At 49.0% G+C, this 23,633-nt stretch overlaps 1 protein-coding gene across 1 annotated transcript in view; it reads right to left on the bottom strand.

Moving 5' to 3' along the window:
- The window catches only part of LOC139584173 (growth arrest-specific protein 2), a 97,395-nt gene that overhangs the window by 59,359 nt on the left and 14,403 nt on the right, over positions 1-23,633 (bottom strand). The window contains exon 2 of the mRNA XM_071415719.1: positions 5,528-5,691. Within this exon, the coding sequence (XP_071271820.1) occupies positions 5,528-5,672 (145 nt within the window). The 5' untranslated portion in view covers positions 5,673-5,691. The remainder of the gene's footprint in view (positions 1-5,527; positions 5,692-23,633) is intronic.

Below are 23,633 nucleotides of genomic sequence, written 5' to 3'. Positions count from 1 at the left end.
AACCTTTATTTAACTAGGCAAGTCAGATAAGAACAAATTCTTATTTACAATGACGGCCTACCGGGGAACAGTGGGTTAACTGCCTTGTTCAGGGGCAGAACGACATATTTTTACCTTGTCAGTTCTGGGATTCAATCCAGCAACCTTTCGGTTACTGGCCCAACGCTCTAACCACTAGGCTACCTGCCGCGCCAAAGTACATATATTACATGTCTTGTTTATTGAGGCCTTTTCAAACATATCTACAGGATTAAGAACAAAAAAAAACGTTTAAATGAGAAGTAGGCATTGGTCTGTAGGCATTGGTCTGAAGCTGAAAAAGAAAGGAAATTCACATGAGCACCACAATGCCTACCAGCCATGCTCTACCAAGGTTTTTCCAGCACACAGCTTTAGCTTACTTTGACCTAAGTTGCTCTATTGTATTTCAATCAATGTGTAGGATTGCTTCGAATTCAAACCTTCTCAAAACAGCCTAACTCATACTCTTAGAGGAAGTGCTCGACAAAAAAAAAGAAGAAGTGATTTGTACCGCATCAGACTTGAATTTCAATACAGTGAAACTGAAAAGCTCTAATCAAATCCAGACATATTAATATGCTTTTGAACGATACTTCTGGTTTGGACTGGAAAGTGATTATTCTCGGGGATGGAACATTTGTAAAATACCAGGAAAATATTAAACTCTAGTCTGTAGCTTATTCCTTAGATGTTTGGGGTTGCTGATGAACCATGATGTGCAGGTATAATCAAAGTGACATTGGACTTGTAACGGTAGTCCTCCTCCTCTTCAACCGAAAAGGAGGAGTAGTGATGGAACCAAGGCGCAGCGGGTTGTGAACACATAATTTATTAAAGAAAACACGAAAACACGAACTTGACTAAACTAACAAAACAACAAACGGTGTAGACAAACCTGGACGACGAACTCACATAAACACGAAGAACGCACGAACAGGGAGAATAGCCTACACATAAATGACGATGAACAAACATACCGAACAGTCCCGTATGGTGCGACAAACACTGACACAGGAGACACGCACTTCAAGCCTAGTGCGGGGAGCAGGGACAGGGCACACTGACCTCTCAAAGCGCACTATAGGCCTGGTGCGTGGTACCGGCACTGGTGGTACCGGGCTAAGGGCACGCACCTCAGGGCGAGTGCGGGGAGAAGGAACAGTGTGTACAGGACTCTGGAGACGCACAGGTGGCTTAGTGCGTGGTGCCGGAACTGGAGGCACCGAACTGGATACACGCACCATAGGAAGAGTGCGTGGAGGAGGAACAGGGCTCTGGAAACGCACTGGAAGCCTGGTGCGTGGTGTAGGCACTGGTGGTACTGGGCTGGGGCGGGGAGGTAGCGCCGGAAATACCGGACCGTGCAGGCGTACTGGCTCTCTTGAGCATTGAGCCTGCCCAACCTTACCTGGTTGAATGCTCCCGGTCGCCGACCAGTGCGGGGAGGTGGAATAACCCGCACCGGGCTATGTAGGCGAACCGGGGAAACCATGCGTAAGGCAGGTGCCATGTATGCCGGCCCGAGGAGACGCACTGGAGACCAGACGCGTTGAGCCGGCCTCATGACACCTGGCTCAATGCCCAATCTAGCCCTACCAGTGCGGGGAGGTGGAATAACCCGCACCGGGCTATGCACACGTACAGGAGACACCGTGCGCTCTACTGCGTAACACGGTGTCTGCCCGTACTCCCGCTCTCCACGGTTAGCCTGGGAAGTGGGCGCAGGTCTCCTACCTGCCCTTGGCCCACTACCTCTTGGCCCACTACCTCTTAGCCCCCCCCCAAGAAATTTTTGGGTAGTACTCACGGGCTTTTCGGGCTTCCGTGCTAGACGCGTCCCCTCATAACGCCGGTTCCCCTCTCCGGTTGCCTCTGCTCTCCTCAGTGCCTCCAGCTGTTCCCATGGGCGGTGATTCACTTTAGCCCATGGTCCTTCTCCGTTAAATACTTGCTCCCAACTCCACAAGTCCTGTATACTTTCCCGTTGCTCGAAATTACGCTGCTTGGTTCTGGATTGGTGGGTGGTTCTGTACAAATAGCCGCTCTGGGCTGAGGGACAGCTCATGACTGGCTGACGGCTCTGGACGCTCATGGCTGGCTGACGGCTCTGGACGCTCATGGCTGGCCGACGGCTCTGGACGCACTGTAGGCCTGTCTGGTTGGCGGCTCTGGCAGATCCTGTCTGGTTGGCGGCTCTGGCAGATCCTGACTGACGACTGGCTCTAGCGGCTCCTGACTGACTATCGGCTCTGACGGCTCGGGACAGACGGGCGGCTCTAATGGCTCGGGACAGACGGATGGCTCAGACGGCGCTGGGGAGACGGATGGCTCAGACGGCGCTGGGGAGACGGATGGCTCAGACGGCGCTGCGGAGACGGATGGCTCAGATGGCGCTGCGGAGACGGATGGCTCAAACTGCTCCTGTCTGGCGAGGCAGGCTCTCCTTCCCGTTCGGGTGGCGCTCGGCGGTCGTCGTCACCGGCCTACTAGCTGCCACTGACTCTTTTTCCTCCCCCTCCTTATGTGTTTATTTGTGTGTCCTGTTTCAGTGTTTGTCGCACCATACGGGACTGTTCGGTATGTTTGTACATCGTCATTTTTGTGTAGTCTATTTTTCCCTGTTCGTGCGTTCTTCGTGTTTTATTGTAAGTTCGTATGTCTAGGTTTGTCTACACATTCGTTTTGTTATTTTGTTAGTTAATTCAAGTCTAGTTCGTTTTCTGTCTTAGTTGTTTGGTCGTGTCTTTATTAAATCATGTCATTTCACAAAGCTGCGCCTTGGTTCAATCACTACTCCTCCTCTTCGGTTGAAGAGGAGGAGGACTACCGTAACAGGACTAGTGCACTTGCGAGTGTCTTTGTGGTAAATTGTGTTCTAAAGGCACTGCGCCTCAGTGCAAGAGGCTTCACTACAGTTCCTGGTTCGATTCCGTGATTGGGAGTCCCATAAGATCGTCGTCCGGGTAGGCAGTCATTGGTAGGCAGTCATTGTAAATAAGAATAGTTAAATAATTTTTCCACAGGTGGACTCCAATCAAGTTGTAGCGACATCTCAAGGATGATCAATGATCCTATCTGGATGCATCTGAGCTCAATTTCGAGTCTCATAGCAAAGGTTCTGAATAGTTATGTAAATAAGGTATTTATGTCTATTTCCACATTTTGTTACGTTAAAGCCTTATTCAAAAATGGATTAAATAAATACAAATCCTCATCAATCTACACACAATACCCCATAATGACATCACAATACCCCATAATGACATCACAATACCCCATAATGACATCACAATACCCTATAATGAGAAAACAAAAACAGGTTTTTAGAAATGTTTGAGGATCTGGGGACCCATGCCAAATCTTTTCAGTCTCCTGAGGGGGAAAAGGCATTGTCGTGCCCTCTACACGGCTTTGTTGGTGTGTTTGGACCATGTCGCAATTGTAAATGAGAACTTGTTCTCAACTTGCCTACCTGGTTAAATAAACATGAAATAAATGATAGTTTGTTGGTGATGTGGAACACCAAGGAACTTGAAACTCTCGACCCGCTCCACTACAGCCCCATTGATGTGAATGGGGGCGTGTTCAGCCCTCTTTTCCCTGTACTTCACAAGAATCACTTTATAAACACTATAGTCTCGTTTTAATCTGATGTCTAGAATTTGAGCTAGGTAGGTAGGCCGCAGAAAATACTCTGAAAACTAAATTGCTAACGACCCTCCGGTATGTTGTTCACGGTAAAGGCCGCAGGGCTCATGACGTTAGGCAGGGAGTGTATTCTGTATCTCCGATCAGGTCGATCAGGTTTGTGAATTTTCATTGACATTGGTTTAGATAAGATGCTTTAACCAATGTCATACTATTGTGGGGGGGCAATCTTTTCCTTGTAATTGTCAAATCTAGACAGGAGATGAACGTTCTGCATTGTAATGAATCATGAAGGAAGATATCATCATCAGTAGCTGATTATTTGCAAACTGGTTCGGGAGCACGAGGCCAGATAAACCGTGTGATGTATCTGTTTCCTGTATAGTCTCCTCTCCTCTCCCCCCCCCCCCCCCCACCCCCCCGGGCTAACCAGACCACATCAGAGGCCAAACCTCATATCTCAGCTCAGCTGGCTACCCTATGCTAACAGATAGGGACTGAGAATGCACACGCACACACTTCTAACAGATAGGGACTGACACAGATGGGAAGAGAGTGTCAATATAGGGTCGGATAGGATCAAACGTAATATGCTGATTTGAAGCACTTCCTGGAATAGGAAGTGTTGAAAAATCAAGAGGCTAATAATAGCCATTATTCAATTAGGAGAAGGTTGCAAGGTGTGTGTGACACACTCAGGGGCGTACTGGCCGAAATGCTAGATGGGCTGGTCCATTTTAAGCCCAGTGGGCCTGTCTAATTATTATTATCTGGCTAATAATGAGGGCCTCAAAGAAAAAAAAAATGGGCTGATGTGTTAGAAATGCCAGGGCCGATTTCTGGTCCCAGTCCGCCCCTGGACACAATCTCCATTCCAGACTCATTAACGATTGATTGGTAATGACCTTCAGATCAACAGGATAATGCAAGTCCCTTGAGAATCCATTCAATTTAAAGGAAATAGTGAATAATGGCTGAAGCTGATTAGGCTACAAAAGTATCTGCACAATAACTAACTAACTAACAGCAAACAATAGGCCATCACCTGTGTTTAAGGTGTACACAACGTGGTGTAACACAGTTAGATTATTGTTTGTTGAACAGGATATGCTTTGGATAGCTTTGCAAATCAGACACAGCGACATCAAATTGCTTCCTGAACTACGATCAGTCACAGTTACAACCCCATGACTGAAACAGCCTGCAGACTGGTTTGGCTGTTGTATTTTTACAAACAGGTTTACCTTTACTTAGCACAACACACATGTTTATTAGATATAATGCCTCAGTAACCCAGCCTGGATCCCAAACAGAACATGCCTCAGTAACCCAGCCTGGATCCCAAAGAGAACATGCCTCAGTAACCCAGCCTGGATCCCAAAGAGAACATGCCTCAGTAACCCAGCCTGGATCCCAAAGAGAACATGCCTCAGTAACCCAGCCTGGATCCCAAAGAGAACATGCCTCAGTAACCCAGCCTGGATCCCAAAGAGAACATGCCTCAGTAACCCAGCCTGGATCCCAAAGAGAACATGCCTCAGTAACCCAGCCTGGATCCCAAAGAGCAAGCAGAAGTAAAGTGGCAAGGAAAAACTCCCTGGAAGAATGAAACCTTTAGAGGAACCAGACTCAGAACAAATGTTCTTATACATCTGCTACACTGAGAGATGTAAACAGATCATGTGTTGATGACAGCCAGCCACATCAAGGCCATTTCCAGAGCTACATCGAGCATGTTGTTGAGCCACATGTCCTCCATCATGAGCAGTAGACCCAAACACATACATACTGTAGGATTCACATGTATATTAATCTATATATGAATGTGTATATATTCTATACGTCATATAGAACTTACCCAGCATGCTGGTTAGCCATAGGGCCAGGTCTTCCTTCATTGGCAAAAGGCTGGCTTCGTGGCGGCTGGCCAGCCATTGGCTGTACTGCTGCATATCCGTCAGGCCTGGGCCAATCGGCTGCTTGGGACTCAGAGAGCTGCACATGGTGGGTCTCTCCCGTCACCTTGAGAGAGAAGAGGGTCGGACAGTCACAACAAACACTGGCCTTGAGAGAGAAGAGGGTCGGACAGTCACAACAAACACTGGCCTTGAGAGAGAAGAGGGTCGGACAGTCACAACAAACACTGGCCTTGAGAGAGGAGAGGGTCGGACAGTCACAACAAACACTGGCCCTGAGAGAGGAGAGGGTCGGACAGTCACAACAAACACTGGCCTTGAGAGAGAAGAGGGTCGGACAGTCACAACAAACACTGACCTTGAGAGAGGAGAGGGTCGGAGAGTCACAACAAACACTGGCCTTGAGAGAGGAGAGGGTCGGACAGTCACAACAAACACTGGCCTTGAGAGAGGAGAGGGTCGGACAGTCACAACAAACACTGGCCTTGAGAGAGGAGAGGGTCGGACAGTCACAACAAACACTGGCCTTGAGAGAGGAGAGGGTCGGACAGTCACAACAAACACTGGCCTTGAGAGAGGAGAGGGTCGGACAGTCACAACAAACATTGGCCTTGAGAGAGGAGAGGGTCGGACAGTCACAACAAACACTGGCCTTGAGAGAGGAGAGGGTCGGACAGTCACAACAAACACTGGCCTTGAGAGAGGAGAGGGTCGGACAGTCACAACAAACACTGGCCCTGAGAGAGGAGAGGGTCGGACAGTCACAACAAACACTGGCCTTGAGAGAGGAGAGGGTCGGAGAGTCACAACAAACACTGGCCTTGAGAGAGGAGAGGGTCGGAGAGTCACAACAAACACTGGCCCTGAGAGAGGAGAGGGTCGGACAGTCACAACAAACAAGTAGAAGTAAATCAACATTTTAAAATGTAAAGATTTGATAGACAGTTACATTATTTTGACCTCCCCACCGTTCAGTGGAAGTGAGAACTAACAGTCTATTAGCTAGAACGGTATCTTGGGTCGCGTAGAGAACATTTTGCAGTTTCTAAGTTCATTTCCATCAATTCTACACAGTTTGGCATGGAGCTAAGAGACAATTTTACAGTTTAAAGTCCATTTCCATCAATTCTACACATTTTTTCCTTGGCTTCCTCTGCTCAAACATTATAACTAAATCAACGGACATGCCTGGTTTTGGGAATGTTCGATTCTCCCAGACTGTCTAGTTTTTATTTGATTGTTAGTTCTCAAAGACTGTTTTATAAAAAATAAAATATATAGGTCAATACCTTTTCTCCACACTTTCTATCTAGTTTTGGTCGTTTAAGTTGACACTGAAACCGTTTTTCCATCCTGAACATTACCACTTAGACAACCCGCCTTAAGAATTTTCTATACAGAAAAAAAATCCTTTAATTATCTCCGATGACTGTTATTTCCTCCATATTAAAGGGATAGTTTGAGATTTTGGCAATGAAGTCATTTATCTTCTTCCTCAGAGTCGTTAGCTAGTATGCTAACTGTTCCTGTAGACTTTCAGTCATTGTGCTAACACTAGTTAGCATTGGCTTGTGAAACTACCTCTAACTTCCTTCATACGGGACGCAGAAACATAAAATAGTATCTAAGATTGTATTCTGTTGCAGCTAGGGATATTCATAATTAAAAAAAATAATTTTCAGATATAATCCCACCCCACAAATGTCCTGATATTTCTCTGGTGTGATTTACTCTTCACAGTGAATCTAATGTTCTGGCTGTGTTGATCTAGGATCAGTTTCAGATCATAATGAATGAGATTATATTAACAGGAGGGACCTGATCCTAGATGCTATGTGAATATGGGCCCTTGTCTTGGCCCCTGGTGTGGTTTACGGTGGTTCTAATGACACAGAACATTCTCAGTAAACCCTGACAGGCCAGCTCCTATTCCCATCATTATATCCCACCTAGAACACTAGTCTGTTTCATACAGCAGCCAACACAGGACAGTAGGACTTCTATCTACTGTAGCAGACCAACAGAGAGGAAAGGAGAGGCTAGATGACGATATCGGTGTTATGTAGCTACAGTGAAACCTGAAACAGCAGCTCTCCAGTTGTCAGTTTATTCCCACTCTTTTTCATTGTTACCCCACCACAACACTATCCCAACCCAGAGCCCCCCACCACAACACTATCCCAACCCAGAGCCCCCCCAACACAACACTATCCCAACCCAGAGCCCCCCACCACAACACTATCCCAACCCAGAGCCCCCCAACACAACACTATCCCAACCCAGAGCCCCCCACCACAACACTATCCCAACCCAGAGCCCCCCACCACAACACTATCCCAACCCAGAGCCCCCCACCACAACACTATCCCAACCCAGAGCCCCCCACCACAACACTATCCCAACCCAGAGCCCCCCACCACAACACTATCCCAACCCAGAGCCCCCCACCACAACACTATCCCAACCCAGAGCCTCCCAACACAACACTATCCCAACCCAGAGCCTCCCAACACAACACTATCCCAACCCAGAGCCCCCCAACACAACACTATCCCAACCCAGAGCCCCCCACCACAACACTATCCCAACCCAGAGCCCCCCGCCACAACACTATCCCAACCCAGAGCCCCCCACCACAACACTATCCCAACCCAGAGCCCCCCACCACAACACTATCCCAACCCAGAGCCCCCCGCCACAACACTATCCCAACCCAGAGCCCCCCGCCACAACACTATCCCAACCCAGAGCCCCCCAACACAACACTATCCCAACCCAGAGCCCCCCACCACAACACTATCCCAACACTATCCCAACCCAGAGCCCCCCAACACAACACTATCCCAACCCAGAGCCCCCCACCACAACACTATCCCAACCCAGAGCCCCCCCAACACAACACTATCCCAACACTATCCCAACCCAGAGCCCCCCACCACAACACTATCCCAACCCAGAGCCCCCCACCACAACACTATCCCAACCCAGAGCCCCCCGCCACAACACTATCCCAACCCAGAGCCCCCCGCCACAACACTATCCCAACCCAGAGCCCCCCAACACAACACTATCCCAACCCAGAGCCCCCCACCACAACACTATCCCAACACTATCCCAACCCAGAGCCCCCCACCACAACACTATCCCAACCCAGAGCCCCCCACCACAACACTACCCAACCCAGAGCCCCCCACCACAACACTATCCCAACCCAGGGCCCCCCACCACAACACTATCCCAACACTATCCCAACCCAGAGCCCCTCAACACAACACTACCCAACCCAGAGCCCCCCACCACAACACTATCCCAACCCAGGGCCCCCCACCACAACACTATCCCAACCCAGAGCCCCCCACCACAACACTACCCAACACTATCCCAACCCAGAGACCCCCACCACAACACTATCACAACACTATCCCAACCCAGGGCCCCCCACCACAACACTATCCCAACCCAGAGCCCCCCACCACAACACTATCCCAACCCAGAGCCCCCCACCACAACACTATCACAACACTATCCCAACCCAGAGCCCCCCACCACAACACTACCCAACACTATCCCAACCCAGAGCCCCCCACCACAACACTATCCCAACACTATCCCAACCCAGAGCCCCTCAACACAACACTACCCAACCCAGAGCCCCCCACCACAACACTATCCCAACCCAGGGCCCCCCACCACAACACTATCCCAACCCAGAGCCCCCCACCACAACACTACCCAACACTATCCCAACCCAGAGCCCCCCACCACAACACTATCCCAACCCAGGGCCCCCCACCACAACACTATCCCAACCCAGGGCCCCCCACCACAACACTATCCCAACCCAGGACCCCCCACCACAACACTATCCCAACCCAGAGCCCCCCACCACAACACTATCCCAACACTATCCCAACCCAGAGCCCCCCAACACAACACTATCCCAACCCAGGGCCCCCCACCACAACACTACCCAACCCAGAGCCCCCCACCACAACACTATCCCAACACTATCCCAACCCAGAGCCCCCCAACACAACACTATCCCAACCCAGAGCCCCCCAACCACAACACTATCCCAACCCAGAGCCCCCCAACACAACACTACCCAACCCAGAGCCCCCCACCACAACACTATCCCAACCCAGAGCCCCCCACCACAACACTATCCCAACCCAGGGCCCCCCACCACAACACTACCCAACCCAGAGCCCCCCACCACAACACTATCCCAACACTATCCCAACCCAGAGCCCCCCAACACAACACTATCCCAACCCAGGGCCCCCCACCACAACACTACCCAACCCAGAGCCCCCCACCACAACACTATCCCAACACTATCCCAACCCAGAGCCCCCCAACACAACACTATCCCAACCCAGAGCCCCCCACCACAACACTATCCCAACCCAGAGCCCCCCACCACAACACTATCCCAACCCAGAGCCCCCCACCACAACACTACCCCAACCCAAAGCCCCCCCACCACAACACTATCCCAACCCAGAGCCCCCCACCACAACACTATCCCAACCCAGGGCCCCCCACCACAACACTATCCCAACCCAGGGCCCCCCACCACAACACTATCCCAACCCAGAGCCCCCCACCACAACACTATCCCAACACTATCCCAACCCAGAGCCCCCCCCACAACACTATCACAACACTATCCCAACCCAGAGCCCCCCACCACAACACTATCCCAACCCAGAACCCCCCAACACAACACTGTCCCAACCCAGAGCCCCCCACCACAACACTATCCCAACCCAGGGCCCCCCACCACAACACTATCCCATCCCAGGGCCCCCCACCACAACACTATCCCAACCCAGAGCCCCCCACCACAACACTATCCCAACCCAGAGCCCCCCACCACAACACTATCCCAACCCAGAGCCCCCCAACACAACACTATCCCAACCCAGAGCCCCCCACCACAACACTATCCCAACCCAGAGCCCCCCGCCACAACACTATCCCAACCCAGAGCCCCCCACCACAACACTATCCCAACACTATCCCAACCCAGAGCCCCCCACCACAACACTATCCCAACACTATCCCAACCCAGAGCCCCCCACCACAACACTATCCCAACCCAGAGCCCCCCACCACAACACTATCCCAACCCAGAGCCCCCCACCACAACACTATCCCAACCCAGAGCCCCCCACCACAACACTATCCCAACCCAGAGCCCCCCCACCACAACACTATCCCAACCCAGAGCCCCCCACCACAACACTATCCCAACCCAGAGCCCCCCACCACAACACTATCCCAACCCAGAGCCCCCCCAACACAACACTATCCACAACACTATCCCAACCCAGAGCCCCCCACCACAACACTATCCCAACCCAGAGCCCCCCACCACAACACTATCCCAACCCAGAGCCCCCCACCACAACACTATCCCAACCCAGAGCCCCCCAACACAACACTATCCCAACCCAGAGCCCCCCAACACAACACTATCCCAACCCAGAGCCCCCCACCACAACACTATCCCAACCCAGAGCCCCCCACCACAACACTATCCCAACCCAGGGCCCCCCACCACAACACTATCCCAACCCAGAGCCCCCCACCACAACACTATCCCAACCCAGAGCCCCCCAACACAACACTATCCCAACCCAGAGCCCCCCAACACAACACTATCCCAACCCAGAGCCCCCCCAACACACAACACTATCCCAACCCAGAGCCCCCCACCACAACACTATCCCAACCCAGAGCCCCCCACCACAACACTATCCCAACCCAGAACCCCCCACCACAACACTATCCCAACCCAGAGCCCCCCACCACAACACTATCACAACACTATCCCAACCCAGAGCCCCCCACCACAACACTATCACAACACTATCCCAACCCAGAGCCCCCCACCACAACACTATCCCAACCCAGAGCCCCCCACCACAACACTATCCCAACCCAGGGCCCCCCACCACAACACTATCCCAACCCAGAGCCCCCCACCACAACACTATCCCAACCCAGAGCCCCCCAACACAACACTATCCCAACCCAGAGCCCCCCACCACAACACTATCCCAACCCAGAGCCCCCCAACACAACACTATCCCAACCCAGAGCCCCCCACCACAACACTATCCCAACCCAGAGCCTCCCAACACAACACTATCCCAACACTATCCCAACCCAGAGCCCCCCACCACAACACTATCACAACACTATCCCAACCCAGAGCCCCCCAACACAACACTATCCCAACCCAGAGCCCCCCACCACAACACTATCACAACACTATCCCAACCCAGAGCCCCCCCACCACAACACTATCCCAACACTATCCCAACCCAGAGCCCCCCACCACAACACTATCACAACACTATCCCAACCCAGAGCCCCCCACCACAACACTATCACAACACTATCCCAACCCAGAGCCCCCCACCACAACACTATCCAACACTATCCCAACCCAGAGCCCCCACCACAACACTATCCAACACTATCCCAACCCAGGGCCCCCCACCACAACACTATCCCAACCCAGAGCCCCCCCACCACAACACTATCCCCAACACTATCCCAACCCAGAGCCCCCCACCACAACACTATCACAACACTATCCCAACCCAGAGCCCCCCACCACAACACTATCACAACACTATCCCAACCCAGAGCCCCCCAACACAACACTATCCCAACCCAGAGCCCCCCACCACAACACTATCCCAACCCAGAGCCCCCCACCACAACACTATCCCAAAATGATGTGACTAAACTCAACAAAAAGAAGAAGAAACTGTATTATGAAGCCAAGATCAATGATATAAAGAATGATGGAGAAAAACAATTAGTACTTTAAATGAAATTATGGGCAGAAAGACAAATTCAACTCCATCTTTCATCGAATCAGATGGCTTATTCATCACAAAATCATTTGATGTTGCCAATTATTTTAATTATTATTTCATTGGCAAAGTGGGCAAACTTAAACAGGAAATGCCCACGACAAACAGTGAGCAATTATATTTATATTTGGTGCGGCAGGTAGCCTAGTGGTTAGAGTGGAGGGGCAGCAGGTAGCCTAGTGGTTAGAGTGGAGGGGCAGCAGGTAGCCTAGTGGTTAGAGTGGAGGGGCAGCAGGTAGCCTAGTGGTTAGAGTGGAGGGGCAGCAGGTAGCCTAGTGGTTAGAGTGGAGGGGCAGCAGGTAGCCTAGTGGTTAGAGTGGAGGGGCAGCAGGTAGCCTAGTGGTTAGAGTGGAGGGGCAGCAGGTAGCCTAGTGGTTAGAGTGGAGGGGCAGCAGGTAGCCTAGTGGTTAGAGTGGAGGGGCGGCAGGTAGCCTAGTGGTTAGAGTGGAGGGGCAGCAGGTAGCCTAGTGGTTAGAGTGGAGGGGCGGCAGGTAGCCTAGTGGTTAGAGGGGGGGAGGCAGGTAGCCTAGTGGTTAGAGTGGAGGGGCAGCAGGTAGCCTAGTGGTTAGAGTGGAGGGGCAGCAGGTAGCCTAGTGGTTAGAGTGGAGGGGCAGCAGGTAGCCTAGTGGTTAGAGTGGAGGGGCAGCAGGTAGCCTAGTGGTTAGAGTGGAGGGGCAGCAGGTAGCCTAGTGGTTAGAGTGGAGGGGCAGCAGGTAGCCTAGTGGTTAGAGCGTTGGACCAGTAACCGAAAGGTTGCAAGAACAAATCCCCAAGCTGACAAGGTAAAAATCTGTCGTTCTGCCCCTGAACAAGGCAGTTAACCCACTGTTCCTAGGCCGTCATTGAAAATAAGAATTTGTTCTTAACTGATTTGCTTAGTTAAATAAATAAATAAAATATTCATGCATAAAAAAACAAATAATGAAAGGAAAGCAGTGCAAGTTTGAATTTTGTAAAGTTAGAGGTGGGAAAGGTGGAAAAATTATTGTTGACGATCAATAATGACAAACCTCCTGGCATTGACAACTTAGATGGAAAGCTACTGAGGATGGTAGATGACTCTATAGCCATTCCTATCTGTCATATCTTTACCCTTAACAAAGAGCTGCTGTCTGTTTTGGAATGGGTGGCCAGTAATAAACTGGTCCTGAACATCTCTAAAACTAAGAGCATTGTATTTGGTTCAAATCATTCCTTAAGTTCTAGACCTCAGCTGAATCTGGTAATTAATGGTGTGGCTGTTGAACAAGTGGAGGAGATTAAATGACTTGGGGTTACCTTAGATTGTAAACTGTCATGGTCAAACATATAGATTCAATGGTTGTAAAGATGGGGAGAGATCTGTCCATAACAATGAGATGCTCTGCTTTATTGACACCCCACTCCAAAAAGCAAGTCCTGTAGTCTCTAGTTTCATCTTATCTTGATTATTGTTCAGTCGTGTGGTCCAGTGCTGCAAGGAAAGACCTAGTTAAGCTGCAGCTGGCCCAGAACAGAGCGGCACATCTTGCTCTTGTAATCAGAGGGCTGATATAAATACTATACATGCCAGTCTCTCTTCGCTAAGAGTTTAGGAGAGACTGACTGCATCACTTCTTCTTTTTATAAGAAACATTAATGTGTTGAAAATCCCAAATAGTTTGCATAGTCAACCTACACACAGCTCTGACACACACACTTACCCCACCAGACATGCCACCAGGGGTCTTTTCACAGTCACCAAATCCTTAACAAATTCAGAAAGCTTACAGTATTATATAGAGACATTATTGCATGGAACTCCCAACTCATATTGTTCAAATAAACAGCAAACCTGGTTTAAAAAAACAGATAAAGCAACACCTCTCGGTACAACGTCTCTCCCTTATCTGACCTGGATAGTTTGTGTGTATGCATTGATATGTAGGCTACGTGGGCCTTTTTAAAAATGCATGTAGTTCTGTCCTTGAGCTGTTTTTGTCTAATGATGTTCTGTATGATGTCATTCTGTATTATGTTTCATGTTTTGTGCGGGGACCCAGGAAGAGTAGCTGCTGCTTTTGCAACAGCTAATGGGGATCCTGATAAAATACCAAATACCCCCCCCCCCCCCCCCACCACCACCACCACCCCTACCCCACCCCAACATCAACGCCACATCACTCCTTCCCACCAACCCACATCATAGAGGAGCAATACTTTTTTTGGCAGTAAATTGGCCGTTATATTGTCTGTATGCTGGATGGAGTAGCCGCAGCGGGTAAATGAAAGACTACCCGACTCTTTCTCAATAGTATTCCTTGCCAGCCATTCATAGTTTAACAGAGAGGACTGCAAAAAAAAAATAAAAATGTAGGAATCGTTTATGTTTTTTTACTCCTCATGTTATCTCAATAAGTCTGATACATTACCGCGGAAAGCGTTTCCGTTGGGGCTGATAGATTGACAGACCGTCCGACCGAACGACCAACTGGAAGCCAGATGTATAGGCTGTAACGACCGACAGAGTGTCATCAACAGCCAACTCCGTGCAGAGTTTATTTTCTCAGAGAGGAGCTTGGGGTATATAGCAGGTCTTATGCATTCAGTGTGTGACCCACCGTGTCACTAACAGGATGTGAAGATTATAATAAAAAATATGCAAAGAATCTATTCTGAGGCAGACCTGGACTGCTAGATAGACAGGTTTTTGCAAATTTGGGACTTTTACATTGGGTTTTACAATGTGGACATTCATCCCGGGCAGGCACAATTGACCATTCGCTAAGCACAGGATAGTGACATCACAAGGATGCTGTCGACTGTCCCCATTACCACATAGGTTAAAGACATGCTCCACACAAGACTTAAACGCAGACAGACTTCTTGACTTTTCTCAATGAGACAGTCCATTAGAGTGGCTCATGAGACAGCCCATTAGAATGGCTCATGATACAGCCCATTAGAGTGGCTCATGAGACAGCCCATTAGAGTGGCTCATGAGACAGCCCATTAGAGTGGCTCATGACACAGCCCATTAGAGTGGCTCATGAGACAGCCCATTAGAGTGGCTCATGAGACAGCCCATTGGAATGGCTCATGATACAGCCCATTAGAGTGGCTCATGACACAGCCCATTAGAGTGGATCATGATACAGACCATTGGAATGGCTCATGATACAGCCCATTGGAATGGCTCATGATACAGCCCATTGGAATGGCTCATGATACAGCCCATTGGAATGGCTCATGATACAGCCCATTAGAATGGCTCATGATACAGCCCATTAGAATGGCTCATGATACAGCCCATTAGAATGGCTGATGATACAGCCCATTAGAATGGCTCATGATACAGCCCATTAGAATGGCTCATGATACAGCCCATTAGAATGGCTCCTGATACAGCCCATTAGAATGGCTCCTGATACAGCCCATTAGAATGGCTCCTGATACAGCCCATTAGAATGGCTCATGACACAGCCCATTAGAATGGCTCATGATACAGACCATTGGAATGGCTCATGATAAACACCATTGGAATGGCTCATGATACAGCCCATTAGAATGGCTCATGATACAGACCATTGGAATGGCTCATGATAAACACCATTGGAATGGCTCATGATACAGCCCATTAGAATGGCTCCTGATACAGGCCATTAGAATAACTCCTGATACAGTCCATTAGAATGGCTATTGATACAGCCCATTAGAATGGCTCCTGATACAGCCCATTAGAGTGGCTCATGAGACAGCCCATTGGAATGGCTCATGATACAGCCCATTAGAGTGGCTCATGACACAGCCCATTAGAATGGCTCATGACACAGCCCATTAGAATGGCTCATGAGACAGCCCATTAGAGTGGATCATGATACAGCCCATTGGAATGGCTCCTGATACAGCCCATTGGAATGGCTCATGATACAGCCCATTAGAATGGCTCATGATACAGCCCATTAGAGTGGCTCATGATACAGCCCATTAGAATGGCTCATGATACAGACCATTGGAATGGCTCATGATACAGCCCATTGGAATGGCTCATGATACAGCCCACTGGAATGGCTCATGATACAGCCCATTGGAATAGCTCATGATACAGCCCATTAGAATGGCTCATGATACAGCCCATTAGAATGGCTCATGATACAGCCCATTAGAATGGCTGATGATACAGCCCATTAGAATGGCTCATGATACAGCCCATTAGAGTGGCTCATGATACAGCCCATTAAAATGGCTCATGATACAGACCATTGGAATGGCTCATGATAAACACCATTGGAATGGCTCATGATACAGCCCATTAGAATGGCTCCTGATACAGCCCTTTAGAATGGCTCCTGATACAGGCCATTAGAATGGCTCCTGATACAGCCCATTAGAATGGCTCCTGATACAGCCCTTTAGAATGGCTCCTGATACAGGCCATTAGAATGGCTCCTGATACAGCCCATTAGAATGGCTCCTGATACAGCCCATTAGAATAACTCCTGATACAGTCCATTAGAATGGCTATTGATACAGCCCATTAGAATGGCTCCTGATACAGCCCATTAGAGTGGCTCGTGAGACAGCCCATTGGAATGGCTCATGATACAGCCCATTAGAGTGGCTCATGACACAGCCCATTAGAATGGCTCATGATACAGCCCATTAGAGTGGCTCATGAGACAGCCCATTAGAGTGGATCATGATACAGCCCATTGGAATGGCTCCTGATACAGCCCATTGGAATGGCTCATGATACAGCCCATTAGAATGGATCATGATACAGCCATTAGAGTGGCTCATGATACAGCCCATTAGAATGGCTCATGATACAGACCATTGGAATGGCTCATGATAAACACCATTGGAATGGCTCATGATACAGCCCATTAGAATGGCTCCTGATACAGCCCATTAGAATGGCTCCTGATACAGCCCATTAGAATGGCTCCTGATACAGCCCATTAGAATGGCTCCTGATACAGCCCATTAGAATGGCTCATGACACAGCCCATTAGAATGGCTCATGATACAGACCATTGGAATGGCTCATGATAAACACCATTGGAATGGCTCATGATACAGCCCATTAGAATGGCTCATGATACAGACCATTGGAATGGCTCATGATAAACACCATTGGAATGGCTCATGATACAGCCCATTAGAATGGCTCCTGATACAGGCCATTAGAATAACTCCTGATACAGTCCATTAGAATGGCTATTGATACAGCCCATTAGAATGGCTCCTGATACAGCCCATTAGAGTGGCTCATGAGACAGCCCATTGGAATGGCTCATGATACAGCCCATTAGAGTGGCTCATGACACAGCCCATTAGAATGGCTCATGACACAGCCCATTAGAATGGCTCATGAGACAGCCCATTAGAGTGGATCATGATACAGCCCATTGGAATGGCTCCTGATACAGCCCATTGGAATGGCTCATGATACAGCCCATTAGAATGGCTCATGATACAGCCCATTAGAGTGGCTCATGATACAGCCCATTAGAATGGCTCCTGATACAGCCCATTGGAATGGCTCATGATACAGCCCATTAGAATGGCTCATGATACAGCCCATTAGAGTGGCTCATGATACAGCCCATTGGAATGGCTCATGATACAGCCCATTGGAATGGCTCATGATACAACCCACTGGAATGGCTCATGATACAGCCCATTGGAATAGCTCATGATACAGCCCATTAGAATGGCTCATGATACAGCCCATTAGAATGGCTCATGATACAGCCCATTAGAATGGCTGATGATACAGCCCATTAGAATGGCTCATGATACAGCCCATTAGAGTGGCTCATGATACAGCCCATTAAAATGGCTCATGATACAGACCATTGGAATGGCTCATGATAAACACCATTGGAATGGCTCATGATACAGCCCATTAGAATGGCTCCTGATACAGCCCTTTAGAATGGCTCCTGATACAGGCCATTAGAATGGCTCCTGATACAGCCCATTAGAATGGCTCCTGATACAGCCCTTTAGAATGGCTCCTGATACAGGCCATTAGAATGGCTCCTGATACAGCCCATTAGAATGGCTCCTGATACAGCCCATTAGAATAACTCCTGATACAGTCCATTAGAATGGCTATTGATACAGCCCATTAGAATGGCTCCTGATACAGCCCATTAGAGTGGCTCGTGAGACAGCCCATTGGAATGGCTCATGATACAGCCCATTAGAGTGGCTCATGACACAGCCCATTAGAATGGCTCATGATACAGCCCATTAGAGTGGCTCATGAGACAGCCCATTAGAGTGGATCATGATACAGCCCATTGGAATGGCTCCTGATACAGCCCATTGGAATGGCTCATGATACAGCCCATTAGAATGGCTCATGATACAGCCATTAGAGTGGCTCATGATACAGCCCATTAGAATGGCTCATGATACAGACCATTGGAATGGCTCATGATAAACACCATTGGAATGGCTCATGATACAGCCCATTAGAATGGCTCCTGATACAGGCCATTAGAATGGCTCCTGATACAGCCCATTAGAATGGCTCCTGATACAGCCCATTAGAGTGGCTCATGAGACAGCCCATTGGAATGGCTCATGATACAGCCCATTAGAGTGGCTCATGACACAGCCCATTAGAATGGCTCATGATACAGACCATTGGAATGGCTCATGATAAAGACCATTGGAATGGCTCATGATACAGCCAATTAGAATGGCTCCTGATACAGCCCATTAGAATGGCTCCTGATACAGCCCATTAGAATAACTCCTGATACAGCCCATTAGAGTGGATCATGAGACAGCCCATTAGAGTAGATCATGATACAGCCCATTGGAATGGCTCATGATACAGCCCATTGGAATGGCTCATGATACAGCCCATTGGAATGGCTCATGATACAGCCCATTACAGCCCATTAGAATGGCTCATGATACAGCCAATTAGAGTGGCTCATGATACAGCCCATTAGAATGGCTCATGATACAGCCCATTAGAATGGCTCATGATACAGCCCATTAGAATGGCTCCTGATACAGCCCATTAGAATGGCTCCTGATACAGTCCATTAGAATGGCTCCTGATACAGTCCATTAGAATGGCTCCTGATACAGCCCATTAGAATGGCTCCTGATACAGTCCATTAGAATGGCTCCTGATACAGCCCATTAGAATGGCTCCTGATACAGTCCATTAGAATGGCTCCTGATACAGCCCATTAGAATGGCTCCTGATACAGCCCATTAGAATGGCTCCTGATAAAGCCCATTTAGAATGGCTCCTGATAAAGCCCATTCAAATGGCTCCTGATAAAGCCCATTAGAATGGCTCATGATACAGCCCATTAGAATGACTCATGATAAAGCCCATTAGAATGGCTCCTGATACAGCCCATTAAAGAGGCTCTAATATTTATGTCGCTCACAATTCCAGCCTGTCACACTGAGCCCTCTGGAAAGCATGTGTGAGAATAGAGCATGCTGGAACACTATCACTCCCCCTGGCTCCTCCTGACAACACACAAGCCTGTACTGGTTCCTCCTGACAACACACAAGCCTGTACTGGTTCCCCCTGACAACACACAAGCCTGTACTGGTTCCCCCTGACAACACACAAGCCTGTACTGGTTCCCCCTGACAACACACAAGCCTGTACTGGTTCCTCCTGACAACACACAAGCCTGTACTGGTTCCTCCTGACAACACACAAGCCTGTACTGGTTCCTCCTGACAACACACAAGCCTGTACTGGTTCCTCTTGACAACACACAAGCCTGTACTGGTTCCCCCTGACAACACACAAGCCTGTACTGGTTCCTCCTGACAACACACAAGCCTGTACTGGTTCCTCCTGACAACACACAAGCCTGTACTGGTTCCTCCTGACAACACACAAGCCTGTACTGGCTCCTCCTGACAACACACAAGCCTGTACTGGTTCCTCCTGACAACACACAAGCCTGTACTGGTTCCCCCTGACAACACACAAGCCTGTACTGGTTCCTCCTGACAACACACAAGCCTGTACTGGTTCCTCCTGACAACACACAAGCCTGTACTGGTTCCTCCTGACAACACACAAGCCTGTACTGGTTCCTCCTGACAACACACAAGCCTGTACTGGTTCCCCCTGACAACACACAAGCCTGTACTGGTTCCCCCTGACAACACACAAGCCTGTACTGGTTCCTCCTGACAACACACAAGCCTGTACTGGTTCCCCCTGACAACACACAAGCCTGTACTGGTTCCTCCTGACAACACACAAGCCTGTACTGGCTCCTCCTGACAACACACAAGCCTGTACTGGTTCCTCCTGACAACACACAAGCCTGTACTGGCTCCTCCTGACAACACACAAGCCTGTACTGGCTCCTCCATACTCTGCAGCAGTAGTACACAACCCTCTTTATTATCCTCCACATGACAGACACACACAAACCTGTTGTTGGTTCAATTTTACCAGCCTCCTCCAGATTATCCTGCTGCTCTAACCAAACAACAGCTGAGGCTCCATACTCTATCCATTACCCGTTCTATTATCCTGTTCATCTAACCAAACAACATGTCTTTCCTACATTGGCTTATGGTTGAGAGAAGAAGAGAGGGACTGGACCAATACTAGATGTGAATACAATACAACTCTACAGAACATAATACACACTTTATTGTCCAATTGGTTAGAATAGAAATTAGTCTTCTGCTTTCCCCCCCCCCGAATACCCCCAGACACAAGGGTTGCCAGGCTCAGGGCTTGAACCTGGCTGCTGGTCTGATCTAGTCTGCCTGCTGTCCTTCTGTCCTGTCCTGGTAGTTTCCTGCTCAGGATGTTTTCTCATCTTGACCTAGAGACAGCACATCCCCCTGGCAAGGTGTACTATAGTTCAACCAGACAGCAGTACTATGGTTCAACCAGACATCAGTACTATGGTTCAACCAGACAGCAGTACTATGGTTCAACCAGACAGCAGTACTATGGTTCAACCAGACAGCAGTACTATGGTGTTCAACCAGACAGCAGTACTATGGTTCAACCAGACAGCAGTACTGTGGTTCAACCAGACAGCAGTACGGTGGTTCAACCAGACAGCAGTACTATAGTTCAACCAGACAGCAGTACTATGGTTCAACCAGACAGCAGTACTATAGTTCAACCAGACAGCAGTACTATAGTTCAACCAGACAGCGGTACTATGGTTCAACCAGACAGCAGTACTATGGTTCAACCAGACAGCGGTACTATGGTTCAACCAGACAGCAGTACTGTGGTTCAACCAGACAGCGGTACTATGGTTCAACCAGACAGCAGTACTATGGTTCAACCAGACAGCAGTACTATGGTTCAACCAGACAGCAGTACTATGGTTCAACCAGACAGCAGTACTATGGTTCAACCAGACAGCAGTACTATGGTTCAACCAGACAGCAGTACTATGGTTCAACCAGACAGCAGTACTATGGTTCAACCAGACAGCAGTACGGTGGTTCAACCAGACAGCAGTACTATAGTTCAACCAGACAGCAGTACTATGGTTCAACCAGACAGCAGTACTATAGTTCAACCAGACAGCAGTACTATAGTTCAACCAGACAGCAGTACTATGGTTCAACCAGACAGCAGTACTATAGTTCAACCAGACAGCAGTACTATGGTTCAACCAGACAGCAGTACTATGGTTCAACCAGACAGCAGTACTATAGTTCAACCAGACAGCAGTACTATAGTTCAACCAGACAGCGGTACTATGGTTCAACCAGACAGCAGTACTATAGTTCAACCAGACAGCGGTACTCTGGTTCTACCAGACAGCGGTACTATGGTCCAACCAGACAGCGGTACTATGGTCCAACCAGACAGCAGTACTATGGTCCAACCAGACAGCGGTACTATGGTTCAACCAGACAGCGGTACTATGGTTCAACCAGACAGCGGTACTGTGGTTCTACCAGACAGCGGTACTATGATTCAACCAGACAGCAGTACTATGGTTCTACCAGACAGCAGTACTATGGTTCAACCAGACAGCAGTACTATGGTTCAACCAGACAGCAGTACTATGGTTCAACCAGACAGCAGTACTATGGTTCAACCAGACAGCAGTACTATGGTTCAACCAGACAGCAGTACTATGGTTCAACCAGACAGCAGTACTATGGTTCAACCAGACAGCAGTACTATGGTTCAACCAGACAGCAGTACTATGGTTAAACCAGACAGCAGTACTATGGTTCTACCAGACAGCAGTACTATAGTTCAACCAGACAGCAGTACTATGGTTCTACCAGACAGCAGTACTATGGTTCTACCAGACAGCAGTACTATGGTTCAACCAGACAGCAGTACTATAGTTCAACCAGACAGCGGTACTATAGTTCAACCAGACAGCAGTACTATGGTTCAACCAGACAGCAGTACTATGGTTCAACCAGACAGCAGTACTATGGTTCAACCAGACAGCAGTACTATGGTTCAACCAGACAGCGGTACTATGGTTCAACCAGACAGCGGTACTATGGTTCAACCAGACAGCAGTACTATGGTTCAACCAGACAGCAGTACTATGGTTCAACCAGACAGCAGTACTATGGTTCTACCAGACAGCAGTACTATGGTTCAACCAGACAGCAGTACTATGGTTCAACCAGACAGCAGTACTATGGTTCAACCAGACAGCGGTACTATGGTTCAACCAGACAGCAGTACTATGATTCAACTAGACAGCAGTACTATGGTTCAACCAGACAGCAGTACTATAGTTCAACCAGACAGCAGTACTATGGTTCAACCAGACAGCGGTACTATGGTCCAACCAGACAGCAGTACTATGGTTCAACCAGACAGCAGTACTATGGTTCAACCAGACAGCGGTACTATGGTCCAACCAGACAGCAGTACTATGGTTCAACCAGACAGCAGTACTACGGTTCAACCAGACAGCAGTACTATGGTTCAACCAGACAGCAGTACTATGGTTCAACCAGACAGCAGTACTACGGTTCAACCAGACAGCAGTACTATGGTTCAACCAGACAGCAGTACTATGGTTCAACCAGACAGCAGTACTATAGTTCAACCAGACAGCGGTACTATGGTCCAACCAGACAGCGGTAGTATGGTTCAACCAGACAGCAGTACTATGGTTCTACCAGACAGCAGTACTATGGTTCAACCAGACAGCAGTACTATGGTTC

Source organism: Salvelinus alpinus, chromosome 9, assembly GCF_045679555.1.
Source record: "Salvelinus alpinus chromosome 9, SLU_Salpinus.1, whole genome shotgun sequence".
NCBI lineage: Eukaryota > Metazoa > Chordata > Actinopteri > Salmoniformes > Salmonidae > Salvelinus > Salvelinus alpinus.
Note: the sequence above shows the minus strand (reverse complement) of the source record. Positions and strands in the feature narration are given on the sequence as shown.